The sequence below is a fragment of the Dermacentor variabilis genome, unplaced genomic scaffold, assembly GCF_050947875.1.
Source record: "Dermacentor variabilis isolate Ectoservices unplaced genomic scaffold, ASM5094787v1 scaffold_18, whole genome shotgun sequence".
Taxonomy (NCBI): Eukaryota; Metazoa; Arthropoda; class Arachnida; order Ixodida; family Ixodidae; genus Dermacentor; species Dermacentor variabilis.
In genome coordinates, this window is record NW_027460346.1 from 2441038 (window position 1) to 2463680 (window position 22643).

The window sequence follows — 22643 nt, forward strand, 5'->3', positions numbered from 1 at the left end:
TGCAGTTGCCTGCAATCAAATTCATTTTTTCAGTCTTTCCCTTCCTTTTATTGTTCCTGCTGAGCCCGAAGCTGTGCCCACTTGGAGTGACACCTGCCGGTGCTTTACCTGTAGCACGGCCTTCGAAATTGGTTGGGTTTCAGCTGGACATAATGTTGGCGCAGTAGTATGGTCGTCTGTCACCGGATGGTGCCACCGCCTTATCAGTGGAGAGATTTCTCTGTTGCGTATAGTTGGGATGTCTAGAGAAATTGAGCTGATCGCCATCAAGCTTATACGTGCGTTGAAATACTATGTGCACATGCAAAGTGGTGATGATTTCAGTTAGTGTAGGCACACTGCTCTGTGTGCTGCAATAATTTTTGCCTTGAATGTTCATGGTAGCATTGTCTAGTGATGAAGCAGATTTGTTTTGCCATCTTAAAAAAGTTTGGTAGGGCCCCTTTGAAGGGCCCCTCACCAGGCCCCATAGCAAATATTGGTTATATGCTGGAAGTTGTTATGTGTCCTCTAGGGAGCGTTCTGCCGCAAAAATTTTTCATCAAGTCGGCTCATTAATAGCCGAAAGAAATATTTCGGTGCTGCGAACCCATGATTTCAGCAGGCAGGCTCCACTGCCAAGCAAGGCACTCTCTCCACTCGCGCCCCGTCTGGCCTACGCAAGCGAAATTCCTTCCCTCCGTTCTCCCATACCGGACCTCGAGGATTGTGTGACGCATACGTCACAGGCCCCGCCTTCACTTTTTTTTTGCTCTCCGCTTTTTTTTTTCAGCGATGCGCACTTCCGCTGGTGGCATCGCGCGCGGGCTGTTATCGTTTGCACAGCACACAATTTTACGTGCTGTGCACAAGGACACATGACTAGCGGTATAATTCAGTGCTACACGAATACTGAAGCAGAACAAGTAGATCGCAGAGCATGATCACGCGCTAGAACACGGTAGAAAATGGCATAGTTTCGGTACCTGCGCACATGACCGCACGACCTTAGGAACAAGCAGACGAAGCGTACATCTCTCTTGCTTCGGTGCAAAGTAAAGCACAAAACACGCAGACATTCCGTTTGTGTGTTTTATTACTTCTCTAAACTTCAATTCGTCAATTCAAGCAACAGATCACACAAATAACAGATGGTGCCTTGAATTATTCTCGAAGTCATGTGTCACCACGAGCGACATCACACTGCGTACTCGAATACGTAGGCGCAGGGACGCGAGTACATCATCCTCCAGCTTGGAGCACGGCGGCCGCGAGGAGAACGAAAAACGTCATTTCAGATCTTCTCGTGACTCGTATTGATGTAATACTTTGCAGACACGATCGTTATCACACAATCTATGCTCTGCGCTTGTCAGCTGAAAATGGCCCGACCTGGTGAGGGGCCCTCTAAAATTGACTGTTTGCTGGTTTCAGTGTGGATAGGAAGAACCAAGTTGCTACTGGTGCTGCATTTGAATAATAACTGGATATGGTGACCTGAATTGGCCTTTTCACTCTGCTCTTGCTGACACAGATGCTGCGAAATGGCTGCCTGACCATGATTCACTTCAAAATACCCCAGGATGTGGTGAGTACTGACATCTTGTGACAAAGAATGTATGTATTGTTGCACATGCCAAACAGGAGGAGTTAGATGACCAAGTGCATGTAACTATTGTTGATAAATTTTGTTGGTGTGAGCTCTGCTGAAAAGTGCTAATCATGAAGTAGAAGCAAGAAAGGAGGAGGTTGGCTCAAAAAGCGAAAATCGTTACGCTGAAGCTGCTACTGTTGTAGTTGTGTGAAGTGCTAGTGATCTGCATGTTTGAGTGAAGCAGTGATAAATGTAATGTGGCATGGTATAGTCTCATCGTGGTGTAGTTAACAAGGAAACAAATTATCGGATTGACAAAGTAAGTGAAAAATTTCATTTTCCCCGCTTTATTTCAGTGAGTTTTCTTCTATGAGAAAATTTAATTTGCAAGGTCAAAGACAATATCTGTTACAGCAATCCCCAGATAGTAAAAATTTCTGGAGTCTCCCACTACAGCATGCCGCACAATCATATTGTGGTTTTGGCATGTTGAACACCAGAATGAATTTTTTTTAAATATGTATTACTACGAAGTGAATATATTATAGTGTTGTTTTAGTAGCACACGTGTCATATATTCAGCACTGGCAACTTGCAGTGGTACGTTCTAGATGTGTATGTATGATTTAACCAGCGGCTTCGCTGCCCCGCAGCTGACAAGCCAATGTGCTGACCCCAGGTGAACACACTGATCTTATGGTTCCATATTAACGACATATTAAAAACAGCCTTTATTTGTAATTAAGCATTGCTCACCTGCTTCCATTGCTCACAGCTTTCCATGCCAAGTATCAGTATGGAAGGCTGCTATTGGGCTATGAAAATCAACAGATGATCCTTACAGGTTTATTGCAAGCACCACGCTTGTGCTTCTTTTGCATAGACCCAATCACAACTTTTTTCCTGCCTGTATCAGCGTGCACTGTTATAACGAATGTCAGATATGTAACGAAGGCAGCTTCATGTTGGATGTGAGCTTCTTCTGTTTAGTTAGTACCGGTATTTCTGCATGTTCTGGAGCACTCTTGTTCCTGGGTGTTCTGTGTGATCACTCATGGATCGAAATGTGCCAGGAGGTCCATTTTGTGAGTCGGTGCTCTTCCCTTTTGTTGGTGTTTTGCAGCTGTTTGACTATGAGCGGTTGGTGGACATGCTGCTGTTCATAGTGTCCCAGTATGACCAGGATGAGTTTGTTCAGCGCATTGGCATCTACCTGCTCAACTCACTGGCCTGCCAGGTCGACGGTTGCCAGAAGCGCCTTGTCGGTGACAAGGGAGCCATTGCGGTACTTTTTTTGTTTGCCTTGCCAAATGTGTCAGCCATAGTGAAAGAGGAATGTGAGCTCGTCTCATGGACAAATGGTGACAGTAAAGCCTTGGTATGGTACATCGGAATGTCGTTTTATTCTGCTTCAATTAACGGAAATCGACTGTACTGGGCTGAAACTGGTGGACCATCCTCTCTACAGCTGAGACCTTGCTTCATGTGATTTCACATTGTTTTGTCAGGTAGCGTAAAGAACAGGCTGAAAAGAAAGTGGCTTTCTGATGAGGAGGACCTTCTAAGGGCTTGGGCTGATGAGTGCATCCAGCTCCTTGAGGAAACATTGGACTGATTTGATGACTGGTTTTGAAGGATGCAGAATTGAATTGACTGGGGCAGAAAGTATTTTGAGAGAATGTTGAAAAAAAAAAAAGTTATATTGCAAAAATTTTATAGTGACCTTATAATTATTTTATTTTTGCCATGCTCAGCATAGAGGTTCAGTTGGATTTGGTAGTTATGATGGAGTTGCTGTATGGCATTCTACTGTACAAAGATTGTTTCATTATGTGTACACTGTAGGCCTTTTTATAATGTAAGCTACTTGAGACTTGGAACATCTGTACTGTAAGGTGGTGCCACACAGTAAGGGTGCATTCTCTGCTGTAACTTTATTGTGTGGTGTATACTGTGTGATGTGTCCTATACTGCGTGGCACTGCCACACAATAAAGGTGTATCTACACTGGCAATTGACAGAGGTCACACAGCCGACTGCAACTGGCAACCAAGGAACAACTCGCAACTAGTGAGGTTCACACTGGAAAGTGCAACCTGCGAGTCACCACTCCGAAGTGTCATTCAAGGTGAAAAATTCTCACGATTGGTTCTGTTCATGCACTTGCATTACTTTCACATTCACCATAAGCTCCTATCTTCATGGTTATGAACAGCATTACAAAACAAAAGATAGGACACCAACGGAGACATTTGTTCTTGCATCTTGTTAACCTCGTTCAGGCCAAAACTTGTCATCCAGACTGACAACCACATCTGAGCTCCACTGCTGTTGCGCACATGCTTGCGTCTTGCTGCTCTTCATTTCTGTAATCCTCAGCATTTTTGTATTGTGTACTATTAGCAGTCTTGTTACAACCATGTTGAAATGGCAGTGTCACATCTGGCAGTGCAATTCCTTGTAAAGAAAATGTGGCAGTGCCATTGTTCATAGAAAACAACTTAAAAAGCAAAAAGCCTGTTTTGATGACCTGCTCTCGAATTCCATTACTGATTTTTTCAGCAGCAAGAAGCTGACCCAATATGTAACCTCCATCATTTGCCAGTGTGAGTGCGCCTTTATGAAAAACATTATTTCTCGAAGCCAACGTACGTGCGAAATATGCAGTACAAGTAAACAGTGCTTCTTTGTACATAGGAACATCATAATGAAATGCCTGGGGGGTGGTCACAGCTCTGCTAGCATGCTCACCAGAGCAAACAGTGATTGTCTTGTTGACCACCAGACCCAACTCACCGCCCATCACCAGGTGCTCAAAGGATGGATCACATAGATTGTTTTCTGCCCACAATTTGCGTTGCATAGGCCAAAGTGCAACATGTAATTTGATGGGCACCCGACACAAGCAATGCCTGTATTGTTTCCACTGGCTACAGCTAAACAGAGGGCATCTAGACTAGAGGTGTAAAAGTAACATGTACCCCTGTGAGTATACGAACCACTGGCTCACTGAAAAAAACTTTTTTATTTGTTTGTAACTGAGACGCACGGACTGAAATAGACATGTGCACAGGAAAGTTCGCCATGCCCAAGTTTGGACAGTAGTCCTTGACTTCAAGTTGCATGTATGGACCGTAGAAAAAATCGGTTTTGGGATACCTTTGCTCACGGATGCACATTGTCCAAAACAATACCATACTAGGTATTGTACAGGGTGTCCCAGTTAACATTAGCCAAACTGTTAAAAAACAGAAGAAACATACCATTATGGGAACTGCGTTCTTCGGTAATGGACTCTCGGCCACCAGGAAGATTGTGTACTAATTACTTGGCTAATAGAGAAGATCGTTATGTGGCAGTTGGCAGCCTTGCACGTGAATATGTGCTCTCTCCATATTCATGTGCATGGCAACTTTTCTCGCACATTGAAGAAAAACATGAGTATTTAAACTCTGCGAGTCATTTGACCTGTAGCAGCCGCTTGAAACATACAAAAGCTAGAATGGATCCTTTTGGATGTACTCCCAAAATCTCAAAATCGGAAAATGACAGGACTACCGTGAGCAGTGTTCTTTGTGAATATGGGAACTAGGCCTGAAAATTTCTCTAATTTGTTACTCTTGTACCAGAAAAAGAAATTTGATTCGACTAACACTTTATTTCTGTGACAGTCATCCATCTTAAGATTAAACTCTCTTAAATTGAATATATGAACAACAATTTTTTTTATTATGTGGCTTGTAGGTATTCATTGTAAACAGGCATTTTTAAACAATGTACAAGTTGGAATTTGTTAGTAGGTATGTGTGGTCCAAGCACTGCTTTGTCAAGTTGCCAATAGGCACTCAGATGATGAACATTGAGACAATCCGTTTATTGAGTGGACTTGTGCATTCAAAACTTAGTACACATTGGTGCATTCATGTCATGAAAGGCAGACATGCAAACACAGACACAAGTAGGAATGAACAAGACTATACAAATGCCAGCTATCAACTGAAGGGTCCCAAAGTGGCGGAAGAAAAGGATGGCATAAAACTTGTCTGCATAGACTCAAGGGAAGGCAGCACCAGCCTTTCAGTTGTGGATATATGTGGGCACTCGCGAAAGAACACCGTTTACAGGGTTTAGGCATGAAAATTCCTCCCTTTTTAACACGAAAGTGTTTTATGCCGGGATTCACCATCAACTTCCTGTAATAGATGTAACATTGTTGCAAATGTGTAAAATACGCTCTCTTGACAGGGATGGCGCCGCACTGCCATCTAATAGCGATGAAGCGAAGTACTGCATCATGACACTAACAAGCACTGACAGTGAGCACTTCGGTAGTCTCAGCGCAGCGGAGGCTCAGAGCGGTGTAGCCTGGTGTAGGCAGTGTAGGTCTTCTGCTGAGTTGACGACGCAGTTTCAGAACATGGTTCGTCTTTTGCGTCCGATTAGCTTGTGATGCCTCGTCGCCTACGGAGTGCAGCTTCAACATGCATCGGCAATGCTTACATGCTGCCTACTGCTTCGCTTGCGATGGCACGAACTAAGAAAACTGCTGTGCCAAACGGCGCAGAAGGTCAATGATGTCGACATATGAATTTCGCTTTGGTCTGACGAGAGACACGCTAGTATGAAGCAGAACGTCTGAGCACATACATCGCAGCTCAACTGGCTGCCGAAGAGACTGTGGAGCTGGACCAAAGTGCTCGTACCTTTGCTGAAGCGACTCGGCAGCAGGATGCTACACGCCAAGCAAACCTGCAACATGGTCGCCAACCTGTAAATCGGGTGCCTTTCGCTGCAGCAGACACTGAATTCACGAAGAAAACATACAACAGCTTCCGTGAAGACACGTTTCACTTTCGTGTTCTACCAATTTTTTAGGGTATTCTAGGGCCGAGTTAAAAACATACTGTTCAGACATAAGAATGAAGAAGTATGCCCTTTGGTTGAGGCACACTTCGTTCTTACAGTCTAGATTTAGGAGTAACTCGCAATTGTGACAGTGTAACCGGAGGTTTGACGATGTTTCACCAGTTAGCAAACTTTTAAGCTCAATTAGTCTATTGTGAGTTGTCAACCCCAGGCTGATGATGACGAAGTTGCGCCGCCGCATTCTATCCGCCGTAGACAGGTGGCACGAGAGAGAGATCCGGGCATCTCAATAGCAGCGCAGCAGCTAGTGGGTGCTTCCATAAGAATGCAACTCATTAAAAGATGTAGGACACAGTTTGCTTTACGCCTTCCCACAAATCTCTTGATTGATATAATGCTCTGTTTTTGTTCTTTCTTGTGTCCGTGTCTGCATGCCTGCCTTTGAATAACATGAATGCCTACCAACTTGCTGAACTTTCAGTCATTCTTTGATGGCAGTGATAGCAGTGACCATGTTCAGTGGTTGTCAAACCACATTACATAGCCATCATGCTGTTCTTTATTTATAGGGGCATCATCATACTTTGAAATATCCCATCAAGTCTGAGAGCCTACTACAGCAATTGATTAACTCTGATAGAATGGGATTACCTTTCTTTGTGTGGCTTTAACATACGAGTTGCACGAACATGCTGATATCGAGATCGCATTTTGTGTAACGGTATACGTGTGGTAACACACAACAGGTTTAATCTGACTAAACATATGTGGCAATATTTCTGTGTGAATTGCAGCGAGCTCAATTCCTCGCACCTAAAAATCGAGCTATTGCATCTAATAATGGGTAATTTTGCTACTTGCAGATAATGCTTCAGTTAATTGACGGTCGACTGAGGACGCACACGTCCGATGAGGTCATGGAGACTGCGTGGAGCACCATGTGGAATGTTACTGGTACTGTTATATTCTTGTGCTCTTTCTCTCTGCCCTTGCGACCAGTTCACGTGTCACTAGGAGGTGTCACAACCATGCTTGAAAATTAGCCACTTGGGAGCAGGTGTCAAACATAGGAGGGAAGTATGCCTATTAACTTGGAAAAGAAACAGTGCTAAAAAAATCATGAGCATTTCCACTTTGTGAGGATGGATTACCAGCCAAAGCTGTGCAGTACACGACAAAGAGGTGACAAAGAATTTTGGACGAAGGTACGAACACATTTATTGTCGGGATCGGTAGTCATCGTGGCGAAAGGTGCGCGTATACATTTACATCCCAAGGCAGCAACTCCAGTGTTTCTTGGATGTCTATGGGAATGTTTATCACCTGTCCCTGTATGCTGTATTGACCATAGCCAGGCGTTAGTCGTCGAATGTTCATGAACGATATTCGAGGGGATACCATTTGTTCCTCCACCTCTTTCAAACACAGTAGTCCTTCTGGTTTGGGTGGACACTTGAAGCCGTTTGTCACCCTGAACTGCGGCACCTTCCCACGTAAGGCCGTTTCTCGGCAGGTCCTACACAGCTGCATGTTGTCGTGGTCACTGGCCTCCGGGAAGATGTCTCGCAGCACACACATGTCTTGTGCACATTTCTTGACAGACCGAACCGTGTTGAGCGTCAATAGGTTCGAGTCAAAGCACAGTCGATCGCAGACTCGGCAGGAATGTCCAAACTCCAACAAGAGGAACTCTCGTTAAAACTGAGTGTTGGCACCCCCGGTTCAAGTGCGAGCTCGGCGTCGCTCATACTCGGCCTCCGACACTGCAGGGTCTTGGCGTAATCGTCTATGCTTCGCAGCGATCCTGGCTCTCTCTTGACTGGCGTATTCTGAGTCTTCGCATAGTCTCCACCTCTTGGCTTTGGCCTCTCTGGCCAAGTAGGTTGGATCAGCCCATCGTTGCCATTGTTTTTCCCGCATCGCAGTAAGTCTAGCTTCACGATGCGCAGCCTCTTCTTCGGCAGTACGAACTTTCCTAGGCCACTTGATGGCGTTAACTGACCGAGCGCCGCCGAGCACACGCTTTCATATCCTTTCCAAGGTCAAGCGCATGTGCATTCCTAACTGTTATCACGGCGCATGCACAGATCTCGGCATGGCGGCGAAACCGGCTGCTCGCAGTGTCTCCCTCGGTGGGCGTTGGTGGAGTTTTGTGATACGTGGTCCATTTTACGCCAAGCAAGAACAGCTTCGCTGTTAAAAATAGGACTAAACTAAAACACACTGTCTTGTGTCTTTTTGTTTTGTCCAGTTTTTTAGCGCCATTTTCTTTCCAAGTCATGTACCAACTAGCTCACCAACTTGCATCAGTGCCTATCAAGTTAGGCTATGGAAGATGAAGGTTGAGACGTTGATCCTGTGGGGTCTCACCCATGCTCTTAGGAAAAAGCAACGACAACACAGCAGTGCAAACAATCACAAGGGCATTTATTGCACCTTTCATAGACTAATGCCTGCTAGCTGAGTTGCTATTTCACAAAACATGCCATGGGCGCGCGAGAAATCTAGGAAGTCCGACTCACCGTGACCGGATAGCGAGCGAATATTTTCGCCCCATGCTGGACACTAATGCCTGGTCGTTCGTGAGTAGGGTCACGTGAATCGGGGCACGTTCGAACGATTGTGTTCGTCCATTCCGGTGTAGGCCTCACGAGACGGTTTCGCAGAAGCCTGGAACGGCGCACGCGCGGAACGTCCGCACCGCTTGCTGATCAAGAGCCAAAGAGTTAATTGGGCAAAGTTGTGCCCAAACAACTTTGCCGTTAGGTGGTGCTAGCAGTGCCACACTCGCGTCATCTTTCGTAATGCGCTGCAACCAGACCAGCCGCCACTGGCACTAAGCTACGCGGAGAAGCTGGATTACAGGAGACGCGAGACATGGGGGAAAACAAAATCAGGGGACGCGTGAGAGTTGTGCATTCCTACAATCCTTAATTGCCAAACTTCATGGTGCAGCAGGGACTAAATAAATTAGGAATATGTGTTGTGCTGTTTTCAACTCTTTGATACCCGCCGTGGTTGCTCAGTGGCTATGGTGTTGGGCTGCTGAGCACGAGGTCGCGGGATCGAATCCCGGCCACAGCGGCCGCATTTCGATGGGGGTGAAATGCGGAAACACCCGTGTGCTTAGATTTAGGTGCATGTTAAAGAACCCCAGGTGGTCGAAATTTCCGGAATCCTCCACTACGGCATGCCTCATAATCAGAACGTGGTTTTGGCACGTAAAACCCCATAATTTAATTTTTAACTTTTGGATGGTGCAAGTTTAAATGGCTTGTAGTTTGGTTTGTAAAAGCTGCCTATTCAAGTGTTCTTTTGTGATAAGCCCTTCAGTATTGAGATGCAAGCTGCTGCTGGCAGTAATTTTAGGCTTTGCAGGTTTTTATGCTGTGGGGGATGCAGAATTCTGAGGATAGAAAGATTTAAATTTGGTTCCATAAATCCTGATTTTATGGTCAGGCACACTGCCAAGGAAAGTGTATTGCTTTGATGGGATCATCTTTTCATTGAGTTCCTTTTGTTTTCTACATACCTCTGTAAATCCTAAATATTGAAGAGTGTAGTTGTGCAGCTGTGAGGTGGTGTGCAGAAAACTCAGTTATGTCTACGATACTTGTTTGCAGATGAAACACCAATCAACTGTGAGAGGTTCCTGGATGGTGGGGGAATGGCATTGTTTCTTGAGTGTTTGAGGGTAAGTTGAGTGCACTGACGGCTACATTTTATCCCCAGCAATGACGGAGCCTTTAAACTCGGAAAAAAGAATTGGACATTGCTGGGATTTTTCACGGAGACTGCTAGCAAGATAGTAGAGGGCAGCAGTTCTAGTCTTGCTCCTTGTGTTCAAGATTTCACAAGTTGTTGCCCACATCATACTTCAAGAGCTCACAATTTCGATGCGTCCAGATCAGAAGAGCTAAATGTACATTTTTATTGCTCATGTATGCATGTTTTTTTATTATGTGAAGCAATTACTGAAAGGTATGAATTTATGGCTTTATGGTTCTTGTAGATGGCAGCACAAGCAGGAGTGAGTTTACTCTTCCGCAGGAACTAAACAGGTTGACAACTTTAGTCTCCAAAATGGCGCCACTGGCAGCTCAAGCTTCATTAGCTTCTTTGCGAAAAAGATAATCTGACGTCAGCAAACAGCTGAGTAGTTCCAATGATGAAGTGTGCTGCTCTTCAAGTGAATGAAAACACCGAGATCCTTGAGTCAATCAGCTCATTTTCTGGGAGTGGCACTTCTGGTGACTTTGACGTCACAGGCAGTGGTGCGAATTTGACGTAAAAAAGCCCCTGCATGCCCTCCTTGTATCCAATTTTTGGCATCTCTAGGTAAGACGTTTGATGTGTAGGACACAGGTGACCCATTGGAATATTTCAATCTGTACTCTGCAGGCAAACATAGGATTTCATGTTCTCTTCTCATACCTATCGCGTAGTATATGTTACAGTTTTGTTTGGCTTAAGTTTTGCAATAATTGTTGAGATTTTGAGTAAATGAACACTTAAAACTTCGGCAGGAATGCTTTTTGTAAGAGATTCCACCATAAAAAGTTTGACCTTTTTTGGCCAGAATTTGGGATAATAGTGTGGTATGGAAGGGGTTAATGCATTCTGTGTACTTTCCTGTTCAGCTGTTTTCTGTGCTGCTGATGGGAATTGTTCTTGTGACTGACCTGGCCAAGCATATACTCCTGCACCATTTGCACTTATCATTGTTGCAGCTAACCAAAGATGTTGTGAAGTTTTGTCAATAATTGTTGTTATTGATATATGATTTGGAAGACTTGCACACCCAGAATACTTTCAGGCAGCACTTTTACAGCTATACAGTGTATCAGTGAAACTATGCACATATCGGCAAGCAGACACTACCACATAATTTGTTGACAACTAAAGCACTGCTGAGTAAGGTTTACATAGTAAACCTGAAGGGGCACATTTCAGGGTATCATTATTTGCTCTGTCTTTCAATGCGTAAAAACATTCAACTGTACTATCGCGCTCAGTATGAGCTACACCACGCGAGCGCGTGGCCGAGCGCTCTGCAAGGTTGTACAGTGGCGCGGATTGTGCCGTGTTTTCGAGTTATCTGGAGAGGGTGTAGCTGTTCCAGCAAGCGCGCTGGAACCCCTCGTCCCCGTTTATCTGAAGGACACCTTATCTGTTTCTTGTTCACTTTCATTTTGATGAAGCAGAAACTGCAAGATCATGCAGCACTTTTGCCACCGACCAGACGTGGCGTGCGAAGGTTATCAAAGACAGCGCTTTCTTCGTTCAAGAATTAGGGCTGTGCGTTTAGACATAATTTTAGCACTGATAATGCGCCTCAGCATCCAGCATAAAGGCGGAAGCAGCCACGACGTGAACCATGCATTTTCGACAGAGTGTTAGCACAGCCCCGGTGCTAATTCAGCAACGCGTTGCCATTGCTGCCACCGCCGTTCTCCGTACTATAGCAACATTTCACATTTGGCGAGGAGCAGCCTACTTTGTTCATTTGCCGCAACTCCTGGGGCCATGCATCGTCTTCATAAACTTCCCACCGTGCGTGATGGCTCCAAAACACACCACGCCTTCTTAAGATGCATTAAATGGTTCCGAAATGTTAGAGTGCACCATCACTGTAGCCCCAAACCCCGATTTCGCTGATCATTGCCGGTATTACCAGAATACACTAATTTCCAGTCAGCTCATCCAGAGGATACTTTTCCTAGATACATAAACGCAAGGTCATGTGCAGGTTATTTTTGTCTAGGGTACTTAACTGCCTTTCCGAAAAGTCGTGTGGTTTGGTTTGGTTTATGGTGTTTAACGTCCCAAAGCGACTCAGGCTGAGACATGCCGTAGTCGAGAGCTCCGGAAATTTCGACCACCTGGGGTTCTTTAACGTGCACTGACATGAAAGAGTCGTGTGATCAGTCAAAGATATATTCAGCCCGAATAAAAAAAATTTGGTTCGCACTAAGACAGCCTGCGTGCTGTAAATGCTAAAACCTGAGATAACACCCACTGTGCGGACCGACGCTGGCCCGATTATGAAGTTTGGGCGTCCACCTACGGCTACAGTTATCATTTTCGAAACAGATATCAAAACCAGTCTAAACGAGGGTGAAGGGGAAAGCAAGCAAGTGGAGGTGATGCAAGCTTGCTGGAACAGCTACACCCTCTCCAGATAGCTCGAAAGCACGCCACTATCGGGCCACTGTACGACCATAGCGAGCGCACGGCCACGCCCTCGCGCGGTGTAGCTCATACTGAGCGCGATAGTACATTTGAATGTCTTGAATGACTGCTGTAGGCGGCTGGGCTGATTCTTGGATATACAGTAGACTTCCTTCTCTGATTATTCGATTTTCCAGTTAAATCGATCCCAAATGAAGGCCCAGGTATTTCTATGGGTCCAAACTTTTCTAATTTCAATCCTAAAATTGACTGGATAATTCAAACTTGACCGGTCAGCACGTACATGCCTGACCTCTATGCTGACCTCAATCGCAACCCCTTTAGTGGCAGTGTCTATTTCAACGAAATTATGGACAGTGAATGCGTTGAACGCATGTCATCTCCCGTCGAAAACACTATTTCTGGCCTGTCATGGGAAGATTTTCAAGCAATAATGGTAGCTCACAATGTCTGATTGCGTTATTTGCCCAATTCTAATGTGCACTTTTTTTTTTCCGAGAAAATTTGACCCAAATTACTTGTGTGGTGCAATATGATAAGAGACCAAAACAGCTGTCACGGCGATTGTATGCTTTACTGCATAACACTGGTATATTGTGGCGAAGCTGGGTGCCATGGTGCAACACACATTAGACTTGCCAATTTTTCTTGCTTAAATAATAATAATAATAATAATAATGTTCATTTATTTCAAATCAAGAAACATGGAGGAGACTGCAGGTAAAAGCTGCACGAACAAATGGCAGCTTGACAGGGGCCCGAAGTCCCCTCTACAAGGAGGCAGTAAAAAAGGTGACAGGAAGGAACGCCGAAAACATACATAGGCACCGAAAAACATACATAGGCACTGAAGTGGACACAAGGAATGAACACAAAAATCATCCAATAAGACCAGATACTTTATACATAGTGTTGCCGTATTTCAGCATTAGTTATTTTTAAAATGTCAGTGGTGCTTTTGTTGTAATTATTCGTGAGAGTGGGCAGGGTCAAGGACAGTTTTTCTGTGGAGTAGTTAGCCCAAGGGGTTATAACATTCCATGTTTCTTTGTGACGGGTAATGTGTACGGAAATGTTATCTTTTAGTGATAAGTGATAAGACGATAAGACATTCTATTTTCAACTACTTCATGTTTGAAGGCTAGTGTTAGCCTATAGTTGTTAAGATTTTTTACTTATATAATGTTAGATCTTTGAAAAAAACTGTGTGTAGGGCTGTTATATGGTAAGTCATAAAGCAGTCTGACAAATTTTTTCTGGAGGACAAAAAGTTTCTGCAAATTAGTTTTGTTAGTTGTGCCCCAAACCAATAAACAGTAATTTAGATTAGAGTAAAAAAGCGAATTATTAAGAAGTTTGACCTTGAATGGCAGCTATGTTCTTAGGCAAGATAAGATGCCAACTACACGAGTTAACTTTGTCAAAACATTGTCATTGTGGTTATCCCAAAGCATATTATTGGAAAAAGTTACGCCAAGGATTTTAATGTGATCAGTTATTTCCAGTGGTTCGCCCCCGCCCGTTAAGTTTACTGGAGCTTTGAACTGCTTCGATTTTGAACTAAATATAACAGCTTTTGTTTCATTAACATTTATTTTCAGCTGGTTTGCTATTGACCATTTTTTCATGTTTATAAGGAGGGAGTTTGCTGCACTTACCAGTTGATTACAATCAGGAGCTGTTAAAAAAGTACTGGTGTCATCCGCATATAAAATATATTTTGGTTTTGTACAGATATTTGTAAGGTTGTTCATATAAATATTAAAGACCAGTGAACCCAGAATGCTCCCTTGGGGAACACCTCTAATAATTGATTTTAAGTCAGATTGATATGATTCAATTTTATAAACTGTTGCCGGTGGCTAAGATATGACTGAATTAGTTGCAGGAAATGTCCGCGAATTCCATATAGTTCAAGTTTTTTAAGTAGTGTATAGTGATGAATACAGTCAAAGGCTTTGGAGAAATCCACATAAATACCCAGTACTAACATTTGTTTTTCAAAATGTGATAAAATAAATTCCTCTGTTCAAGTAATGCCATTTCCATAGATTTGTTTTTGCTGAATCCAAACTGTGCAGGTGAGATTAAATTGTGTTTATCAAGGAAGCTGGACATTCGAATAAGGATAACTTTTTCTAATCCCTTAGAGAATATGGGTAGTACAGAAATTGGTCGATAATTACCCATGTCATTCACATCATCCTTTTTGAACAAAACAGTCACTTCTGCAATTTGCATTCTTTTTGGAAATGAGGCGCTTGACAAACAGATGTTAAAAATGTAAGTTATATAAGGACACAGAATGTCAAGAACATATTTAATTGGACGAATTTGCATAAGTTCTGCATCACAGCTTGAACTATTTTTAAGAGAGGAAAAAACTGCCATCACCTTAGATCAGCTTATTGGACTGAGAAAAGCACAACATTAGTTGTGAGGAGGCATGAAGTTGAAGAACTCATTAAGTACTCCACAATCAGAATACTGAAGGAAGTGGTTATTAAAGGAATTGGCAAGTGCGTCGCCGCTTACTTCCGTGCCATCCAATGACAATTTCCAGATACTGGGTGTCGATTTTCTAGGCCTCATAAAGGTATTTAATCTTTTTCACAGTTGATCACTTCTGTATAAACAACTCTCGAAATCAGAGTAAAGGTAACAAAATCTGCTCGTTTTAATTTGTTTTATATTTCTTGAGAAGATTCGGATCTTTTGTTTTAACAAAACTATGGTAAAGCGAGTTCCTATAGTTAATTTTGCTGTGCAGTTCGGGTGTAATCCAGGGCTTACGAATATTTCTACCCAGGGTAAACGTTTTTAGCAGTAAATGTTTCTTATAAATCTCCATTACTTCATTTATAAACCTGTTGTATGTTCGTAATGGGTTGACACACAACGCGCTGTCGCATTTTACAGGCTTCGATATGTTGTTTCTGTATTATGAGAATTGTCAGGAGGTGATCACTAAGATGGGATGATACAACTGCCATCGTGATGTTTGTTTTGTCAATGTTTGTTATGAAAAGGTCAAGTAATGTATCTCAGTCTTGTGTTACTCTTGTAGGTAATGCAACTGTATTCTCACACCCATTTGAGGTAACGAGCGTTTCCATTGTTCTTTGCAGATTAGTATTGGCCAGCATATCAATATTAATATCACCGCCCGAAATCACATAGTAACCATTGTTAGAAATGAAATCCAGGAATTGCTCATAAAAGTTGAAGAAGTTTGGAGCATTTCCATCAGGAGGCCGATAGCAAACAGAAAATATGTGTTTGTGCACACGTGCTGAGAGTATTTCAAAGTCATTGCAAACAACACAAAATGAATCAAGCAGTTCACAATTGACACCCGGCTTCATCAGTAACATAACACCACCACCACCACGCGTGGATCGATTCAACGAAAACGGCTGATAAGAGGAGAACATGTAGTTATTTTGGCCGTCTTTACACCAAGTTTCCATCAACATAATGACAGCAAACAAAAAGGAAAAGCTAGAGATAAGTGTCGACTTCGGTTTCCTTGTTACACGGTGAATGGGTGTTTAAGTGAAGACATTTGCGGGAAGGTTTGTTATAACTCGCTACAACTGTGCTTACCTCATCAGGAAGAAGGTAACTGTGATTAGCCATGGCAAACATCAAAAATAACTTTCAGACACATGACACAGATGTAATGGGGAGAATTATGTAGGAAGATCACATGCACTGTGCACTACAATCACTGAATCACCATTCTTTCCGCATCAAAATTTTACCATTTCTGTGCCAGATGTACTGGTGCGCATTTTGTTTCGCCCAGTCTTTTGTTTGTTGTAGCAAGTGACGGTTATAGTTCGTCAAGTTTTCTAGAATGGAAGCGCTACATTTGCTCTCCTTCAATTTATGCCTCTTTTCAAACCACAGATCCCTCACTGCTTGCCTAGCATATCTGACAATAATTCCCAGGAATCTTATCAAGTTTGGAAGGTAATCTGTGAATAGCATCAATGTCTGTATCTTCAAGCCTGGACACATTGATCGCGTCAGCCACAGAATTCACTTTGCTTAATAGATCGTCAGTGGATACCTGAATTCTGTGAAATTCAAGGTTTAGCCTTCTGCCTCGCCACTCAAGGTCGTTAATTTCACTTCGTAGTTTTTCATTTTCTGCTTCTGCTCTCTGTGCTTTTAGTTGAAGGGCCTCTAGTCTCTTGCGCATTTCTTTTGCGTCCTTTTCGTGAGTGGCTAGTCGCTCTAGAATTTCATTATATTTTTCTGATATCAGTTGCACTGGTCTTTCTATATTTGGCACAGTCTTCTTTAGTGGCATCAATTCATCAAGTTTTTCGTTAATGCTAACTAGGATTGACCTTATGTTGGCTGCCTCCTCATTAGCCATCTTTTCATTCAGGTTCTCTCCTTTGCGCTACATGTAGTTTTGCATGTTGCGCAAACCCATTTCTGTTTTGCTAACTTTTTGTATTGTTTTTCTGTTAGCGCAGCACATGTTCCAAAATGGTATGGATGGTTACAGTCATCACATAATACAAAACTTTCACCTGGTGCAAACGTATCCTTACAGGAAAAGCAGACATCTGTGGTCATCGTACACTTTGGTCGCAAGAACAAAGTACTTACAGAGGGCACACACACAGCAGGAATATACTTTGGTTGCAAGAGCAAAGTACTCAAAGAGAGCACACACAGCAGGAATATCAGGGTGGCAGCAGCGGCAGCAAACACATGTTCAAAAACCAAGTGCGAGAGGAAACGCCAACCTGAAAAAAGCAGAGTCGCTGTTTAGTGTGGTTCTTTCCTGCCGCTGCTGCTGCCAAGTGTGGTATGGTCCGCGCTGTCCACCTTTTATCTTGCCAGTCGTCGGCCTGAACCGCCATGGGTGGTTTGGAGCAGCTCAGTGATTTGGTGCGGTGTGATGATTCTGCGCAGATGCGTCCCAGGTACCGCTCAGACTGTTTCAGTGAAGGCAGCAATGCAGCAGAGTAGACAAAGCTGCAAAAAGCAGAGTCGCAGTTTAGCGTGGTTCTTTCCTGCCGCCAAGTGTGGTATGGCCCGCGCTGTCCACCTTTTATCTTGCCAGTCGTCGGCCTGAACCACCACGGGTGGTTTGGAGCAGCTCAATTATTTGGTGCGGTGTAATGATTCTGCGCAGATGCGTCCCAGGTACCGCTCAGACTGTTTCAGTGAAGGCAGCAATGCGGCAGAGTAGACGAAGCTGCAAAAAGCAGAGTCGCAGTTTAGCGTGGTTCTTTCCTGCCGCCAAGTGTGGTATGGCCCGCGCTGTCCACCTTTTATCTTGCCAGTCGTCGGCCTGAACCACCACGGGTGGTTTGGAGCAGCTCAATTATTTGGTGCGGTGTAATGATTCTGCGCAGATGCGTCCCAGGTACCGCTCAGACTGTTTCAGTGAAGGCAGCAATGCGGCAGAGTAGACGAAGCTGCAAAAAGCAGAGTCGCAGTTTAGCATGGTTCCTTCCTGCCACCAAGTGTGGTATGGTCCGCGCTGTCCACCTTTTATCTTGCCGGTCGTTGGCCTGAACCGCCATAGGACCATGTACTTCGTCCACAAGCAAGCTCCACCGCCATAAATGCACATCTGTTTCTAAACTCTGCATAGTGCACATTCTATTTTTTTTTTTCCAGCTTGCCACACACTAATAAACACACCACAAATGCTCTCAGCCAGCTGAATGAGTGCTGTGCAAGGCTGCTGCTCGCCATGCATTTTGGTCTCGCACAAGGCCACTCATAGACACAGGCACAAGCAGACTTGCAGTGCCACCTGGTCTTAGTTGCACTAACTGCTCACTGCAAAGCATCTATACGTCAACTGGAGGGATACAAAAATGCTTGTGCTTAGCATTCACCGTACATTTAGGAATGCCATGCAGTTAGAATTAATTTAGAGCCCTCCGCCACGATATCATTGTAGTTCACAGTTCAATATTTGGGCATTAGAATTGAAATCCCCATCTTCTCCAGTTCATTTGTATTTAATGTACAATGCATTAGGTTCTGTATATGGAAAAGTTCTCCATCCTTTCTTTTTGTTATGCCAGAGCGCTATAGAGTGAGGAGTGTGCGAATACCGATTAGTAGATTTCTAATCAAATAAAAAAAATATTTAAGAAACAGCCAGATATCTAATCAAATATTTAATATCAAGGTTTTTCACAAAATATAATGCTTACAAATCTTGGGCAATAAAATACGGTGCTGCAGACTCTCACGAATCTCCTAGAGTGATGGAAGTGCTGTGCCAATTCTGCCAAACTGCACCATGAAGGAAATCCTGCTTCATGCTGCACCAAATTGTCGTTTATCACAGGTATTGCACTACGCCTGCACCAACATGCACCTGCTCCAAATTCGGAATATTTTGTATGCATGAGAAGGCACTGTGCAGGAAGTAACCATCCTTCTCAACTCGCCCTTGCATGCTTTCCCTCACAGCTAGAGCATCTTAACGCACTTGGGCGCTGGAACCCCACGGCAATGCTGACACTAACAATGACCGTGGAAATTAGCCTAGAGTGTCCATATAATTGCTATTGCAATAATAATTATATATAATTAGGGTGACTATCACGGCGTAGATACTTTCACTGTAGTAGGTTTTTGAACTTGTCCAATACAAATACGAAGCATATGCTCTCTGTTGCACCACACAACCATGCTTTATAAGACTTCAGAGACACATAAGTTAAACCCAATATGAATTGGGAACAGCTCTAAGTATAGAGTCACAAAGTAGTCTGTAAACTACATAAATAAATCATCGAAGTTCACATATCGCCATCTGATTCGGTGTGGCGTGTCGGAGGAGGTCATGGCTGGAATGGTGCAGGTGCTTGTGGGCTGCTATTGAGGTACCCTAGCTGGAGCCAGGTGGCAAGACGATGTGGTGAGATGGGGGAAGAACGTAGGCCAGGAAGGAAGGCCAAGATCGTAGAGGATAATCGCTACTGGATGCCCTGCAAATGAACACCAGCTTTAGACGTTGAGCCGTAAGCTCAGGAGCACCAGGCATAGGCAGGAGCCCGGACCCATCATCCAACAGGCTGCTTCTTCCGCTGCTGCCTTCTTCAATTGGCTTCCTCTCACACAGTGGTGCTACTCACAGGTTCCTCGATGCGACAAGGCTTCCTGGAGATTCTTCTCTTCGACTCTTTCGGGTGCCATTGCACAATCATGCTCATGCCTTCGTCATCGTCGTTGTTGTCTTCGCCTTTGCAACGCAGCATGTGCACCTTATGATAGTGACACACGATTGTGAGGGCACAGCTGCTCGACATGCCTTTCTCGCAGTCACTTAGTGGTATATATCGACAAGTGTGTAAGGTGCACTTTATTACGACTAGGCAGTCTGGATGTGGAAAAGAAAGAAGAACGGGACAAGGAAGCAGACATGAACGCACTAGTCACACAACCCAGATGCTGTTCTATCTACACCTACGAAGACAGCGTCCTTGTTTCTGTTCCATATGGATTTGCATTGCTTAGTCGTGCTTTTGATCAGCTATATAGTGCAGCCACCCAATTCTTAACATCGTGCGAGTCCTGAACAGGTAATGCACCAATGCCATGCTTTGAAAACAGCCTAAAAAACCTGACGCTGTGACTAGCATGAGCTACAAGCACATGAGCTTCAAGCGCATGAGCTTCAATTGCATGAGCTTATCCTTGCACATCATTATTAATGAGTGAGGATACAGTGTTTGTGCTATATTATTAAAGAATTGGACGGCTGTGTATAAAAACTTGTTTAGTGAATGAAACACTATAACAGATAAAACATTTATCGGATGAAATGAATAATGAAGCCAAGTATAGCTTGGGAAGGGGGGGGAGCAATTAACTCTCTATTGAAGTGCAGAATTAATTCTGAATTAGGGTTAAATCTGCCTTTATCTTCATTTTATATCTTAACAATAATATGGAAGAGCAAGTTGAAGAAAGGTAGTTGCTTCTTAGTGTAATACATATTGAATTCAATGCTTCAGAAAGTACTAGTGTATACAGAGCTTCCTCTTTGTGACAGAGCAGTAAGTTACTGCTCCAAAGCATTATTTTCTTGCTCCAAACAGCAAATTTTTCCTCCTGTGAAAGTTGATCCAAAAGACCAAATGCCACTTTCGTCACTTTAAGACAGTACAGTCTACTCTTATTAAAAGGAACACCAATTTAGTCTGCCAGCACTGATTACAGCTCAGTTCTAGTATGTGAAGATTTTGAAAATATTTTTTTATCAATATAATTTCCTTTAAATAGAATCAAGTGCTTTCTTTTCTCAGAAACTAATGACTTGGTGACCTTCTGTTGAGCTGATTACCAATGAGGTTCTTAGTTTAATAGTGGACCTGTGTTTTGTGGCATTCTTTCATTTATTGCATAGAAAGTTTTACTTTCAAATTTTTCTCTAAGCTGCAGAAGGTCAGTTATCCTAAGGCCAATCTGCACGACAAATGACTGTGCATCATGTTACTCGGTCACTGCTTCGCATGTAGCCGGCGCCGACGGTAAAGAGCAGGCACCGTCCATGCTGTTTCATTGTCAGGCTCAGCACAATTCGCCACCTGTCAAAGATTCTAAAACCTGGAGGGCCTTGGCAAGTTCGCGCACCCCTCCCCCTCCCCTGTTGCTTCATTCATCCGCTGTCTGCGCAAATGCATGCAACCGGATCCTGACACTTTAGCGCCCGTAGTTTAAATGCAGAGCTAGTCTTGTGACAAATTGCTCGAAGCTACACAAAGAAAGAAAAAAAACTATATGCGTCTACAATAAAGAGAGACCGCCATTCTCTGTGTCGCACTGGAGCAGCCATGAACAACTTTGTTGCAATCCTGTGCACTCACTTTCATTTGTGAGACGGCTTGTTGGAGTTCCGAGTATCGCATGGCTGCTGCAAATAAATCTGCATAGATTCGGCACCAAACCTTAACTTCAGTTGCTGATGCCCGAGGAAGCAGCGCCAGTTAGACGGCCTAATCAGCGTGACTGTGACGAAAATTCGCTGCTGGCCACAAGCCGTTGTGGAACACTTGCCACTAATATGTTCATAAGGATGGCTCATCAGGGATCAGTCCCGAGATCGCGCCTTTGGTTTAGATTGACGGCTGTTGAAATGGGGTGAAGTGTGTCGCCACGTATCCAACACAATCTGCATGGCTATCAGCGGCTAATCGGCCCGATCATTACATATTCTTTTATGCTTTACAAAATATGTGCTACTTTTGCTGCCATTCCCTTTGTCTGCGTTGTTTTATCATTTCTATCGGTCCTGTCGACCCGGACAAACCTTGTACCGACAGAGGCAGACCCGGCCTACGCGGCGCTGTTCTGTGAATTGCAGAGTTTGGGCACTGTGTGTGCGATCCCTCATCGGGTCGACGTCATGGAGTGCTCGCAATGACAAAGTCTGCTACCGCATCAGCCGGGGTGGCGCGTCCGTAGCGTATTTGGTGCTTCTTTTGCAGCGAAAACATAGTGAAATGCTCGCTTGCGTGGCATCGAACATGAGGGGGCTCCACAGAGCATGTGACATGTCACTCCGCTGGTTTCTACACCGAATGTATGGAATACTTGAAAAATCGAATAGCAGATACAGTATTTGATTTGCTAGTAGACTTATTCCAACATTCACTATTCGAGTTGATTTGATGATATTTGAGTATTCGCACACCCCTAACATTTTTTTACTTATTTGAAAAGGGGTCTTGAAGGCGTGGCTTTGATGCTAAAAATCAGCTTAAAGTTCACACATGCCACCTGTTGCTGATGACTGCCACTTAAATGGTGGTGAATGCATGCAGCTTGCAGTCACAGTAACAGCTTAACAACATGCTATTATTTTCTTCTTTTGTGCTAAGCTGGTGTGTACAGGGACAATAAGTCGGCACAGTTGGTTAAATTTCTTTATGGCAATGTCCACACATTTATATGTTCTTGTTTCAGATTTTCACGGACAAACCCGAACTGCTGCGCAACATGATGGGACTGCTGGTGA

General features: G+C 43.8%; 1 protein-coding gene across 5 annotated transcripts in view; it reads left to right on the plus strand.

Moving 5' to 3' along the window:
• Nucleotides 1-22643, plus strand: part of LOC142568291 (protein zer-1 homolog) — a 155594-nt gene that overhangs the window by 84113 nt on the left and 48838 nt on the right. For all 5 annotated transcript variants that reach the window (XR_012825410.1, XM_075678280.1, XM_075678279.1 and 2 more), the window contains exons 10-14: nucleotides 1514-1567; nucleotides 2697-2858; nucleotides 7303-7393; nucleotides 10063-10133; nucleotides 22592-22639. Coding sequence is in view for 4 of the 5 variants with exons in the window: in XM_075678280.1 (XP_075534395.1) it covers nucleotides 1514-1567; nucleotides 2697-2858; nucleotides 7303-7393; nucleotides 10063-10133; nucleotides 22592-22639 (426 nt within the window). In the remaining variant the exon portion in view is untranslated. The remainder of the gene's footprint in view (nucleotides 1-1513; nucleotides 1568-2696; nucleotides 2859-7302; nucleotides 7394-10062; nucleotides 10134-22591; nucleotides 22640-22643) is intronic.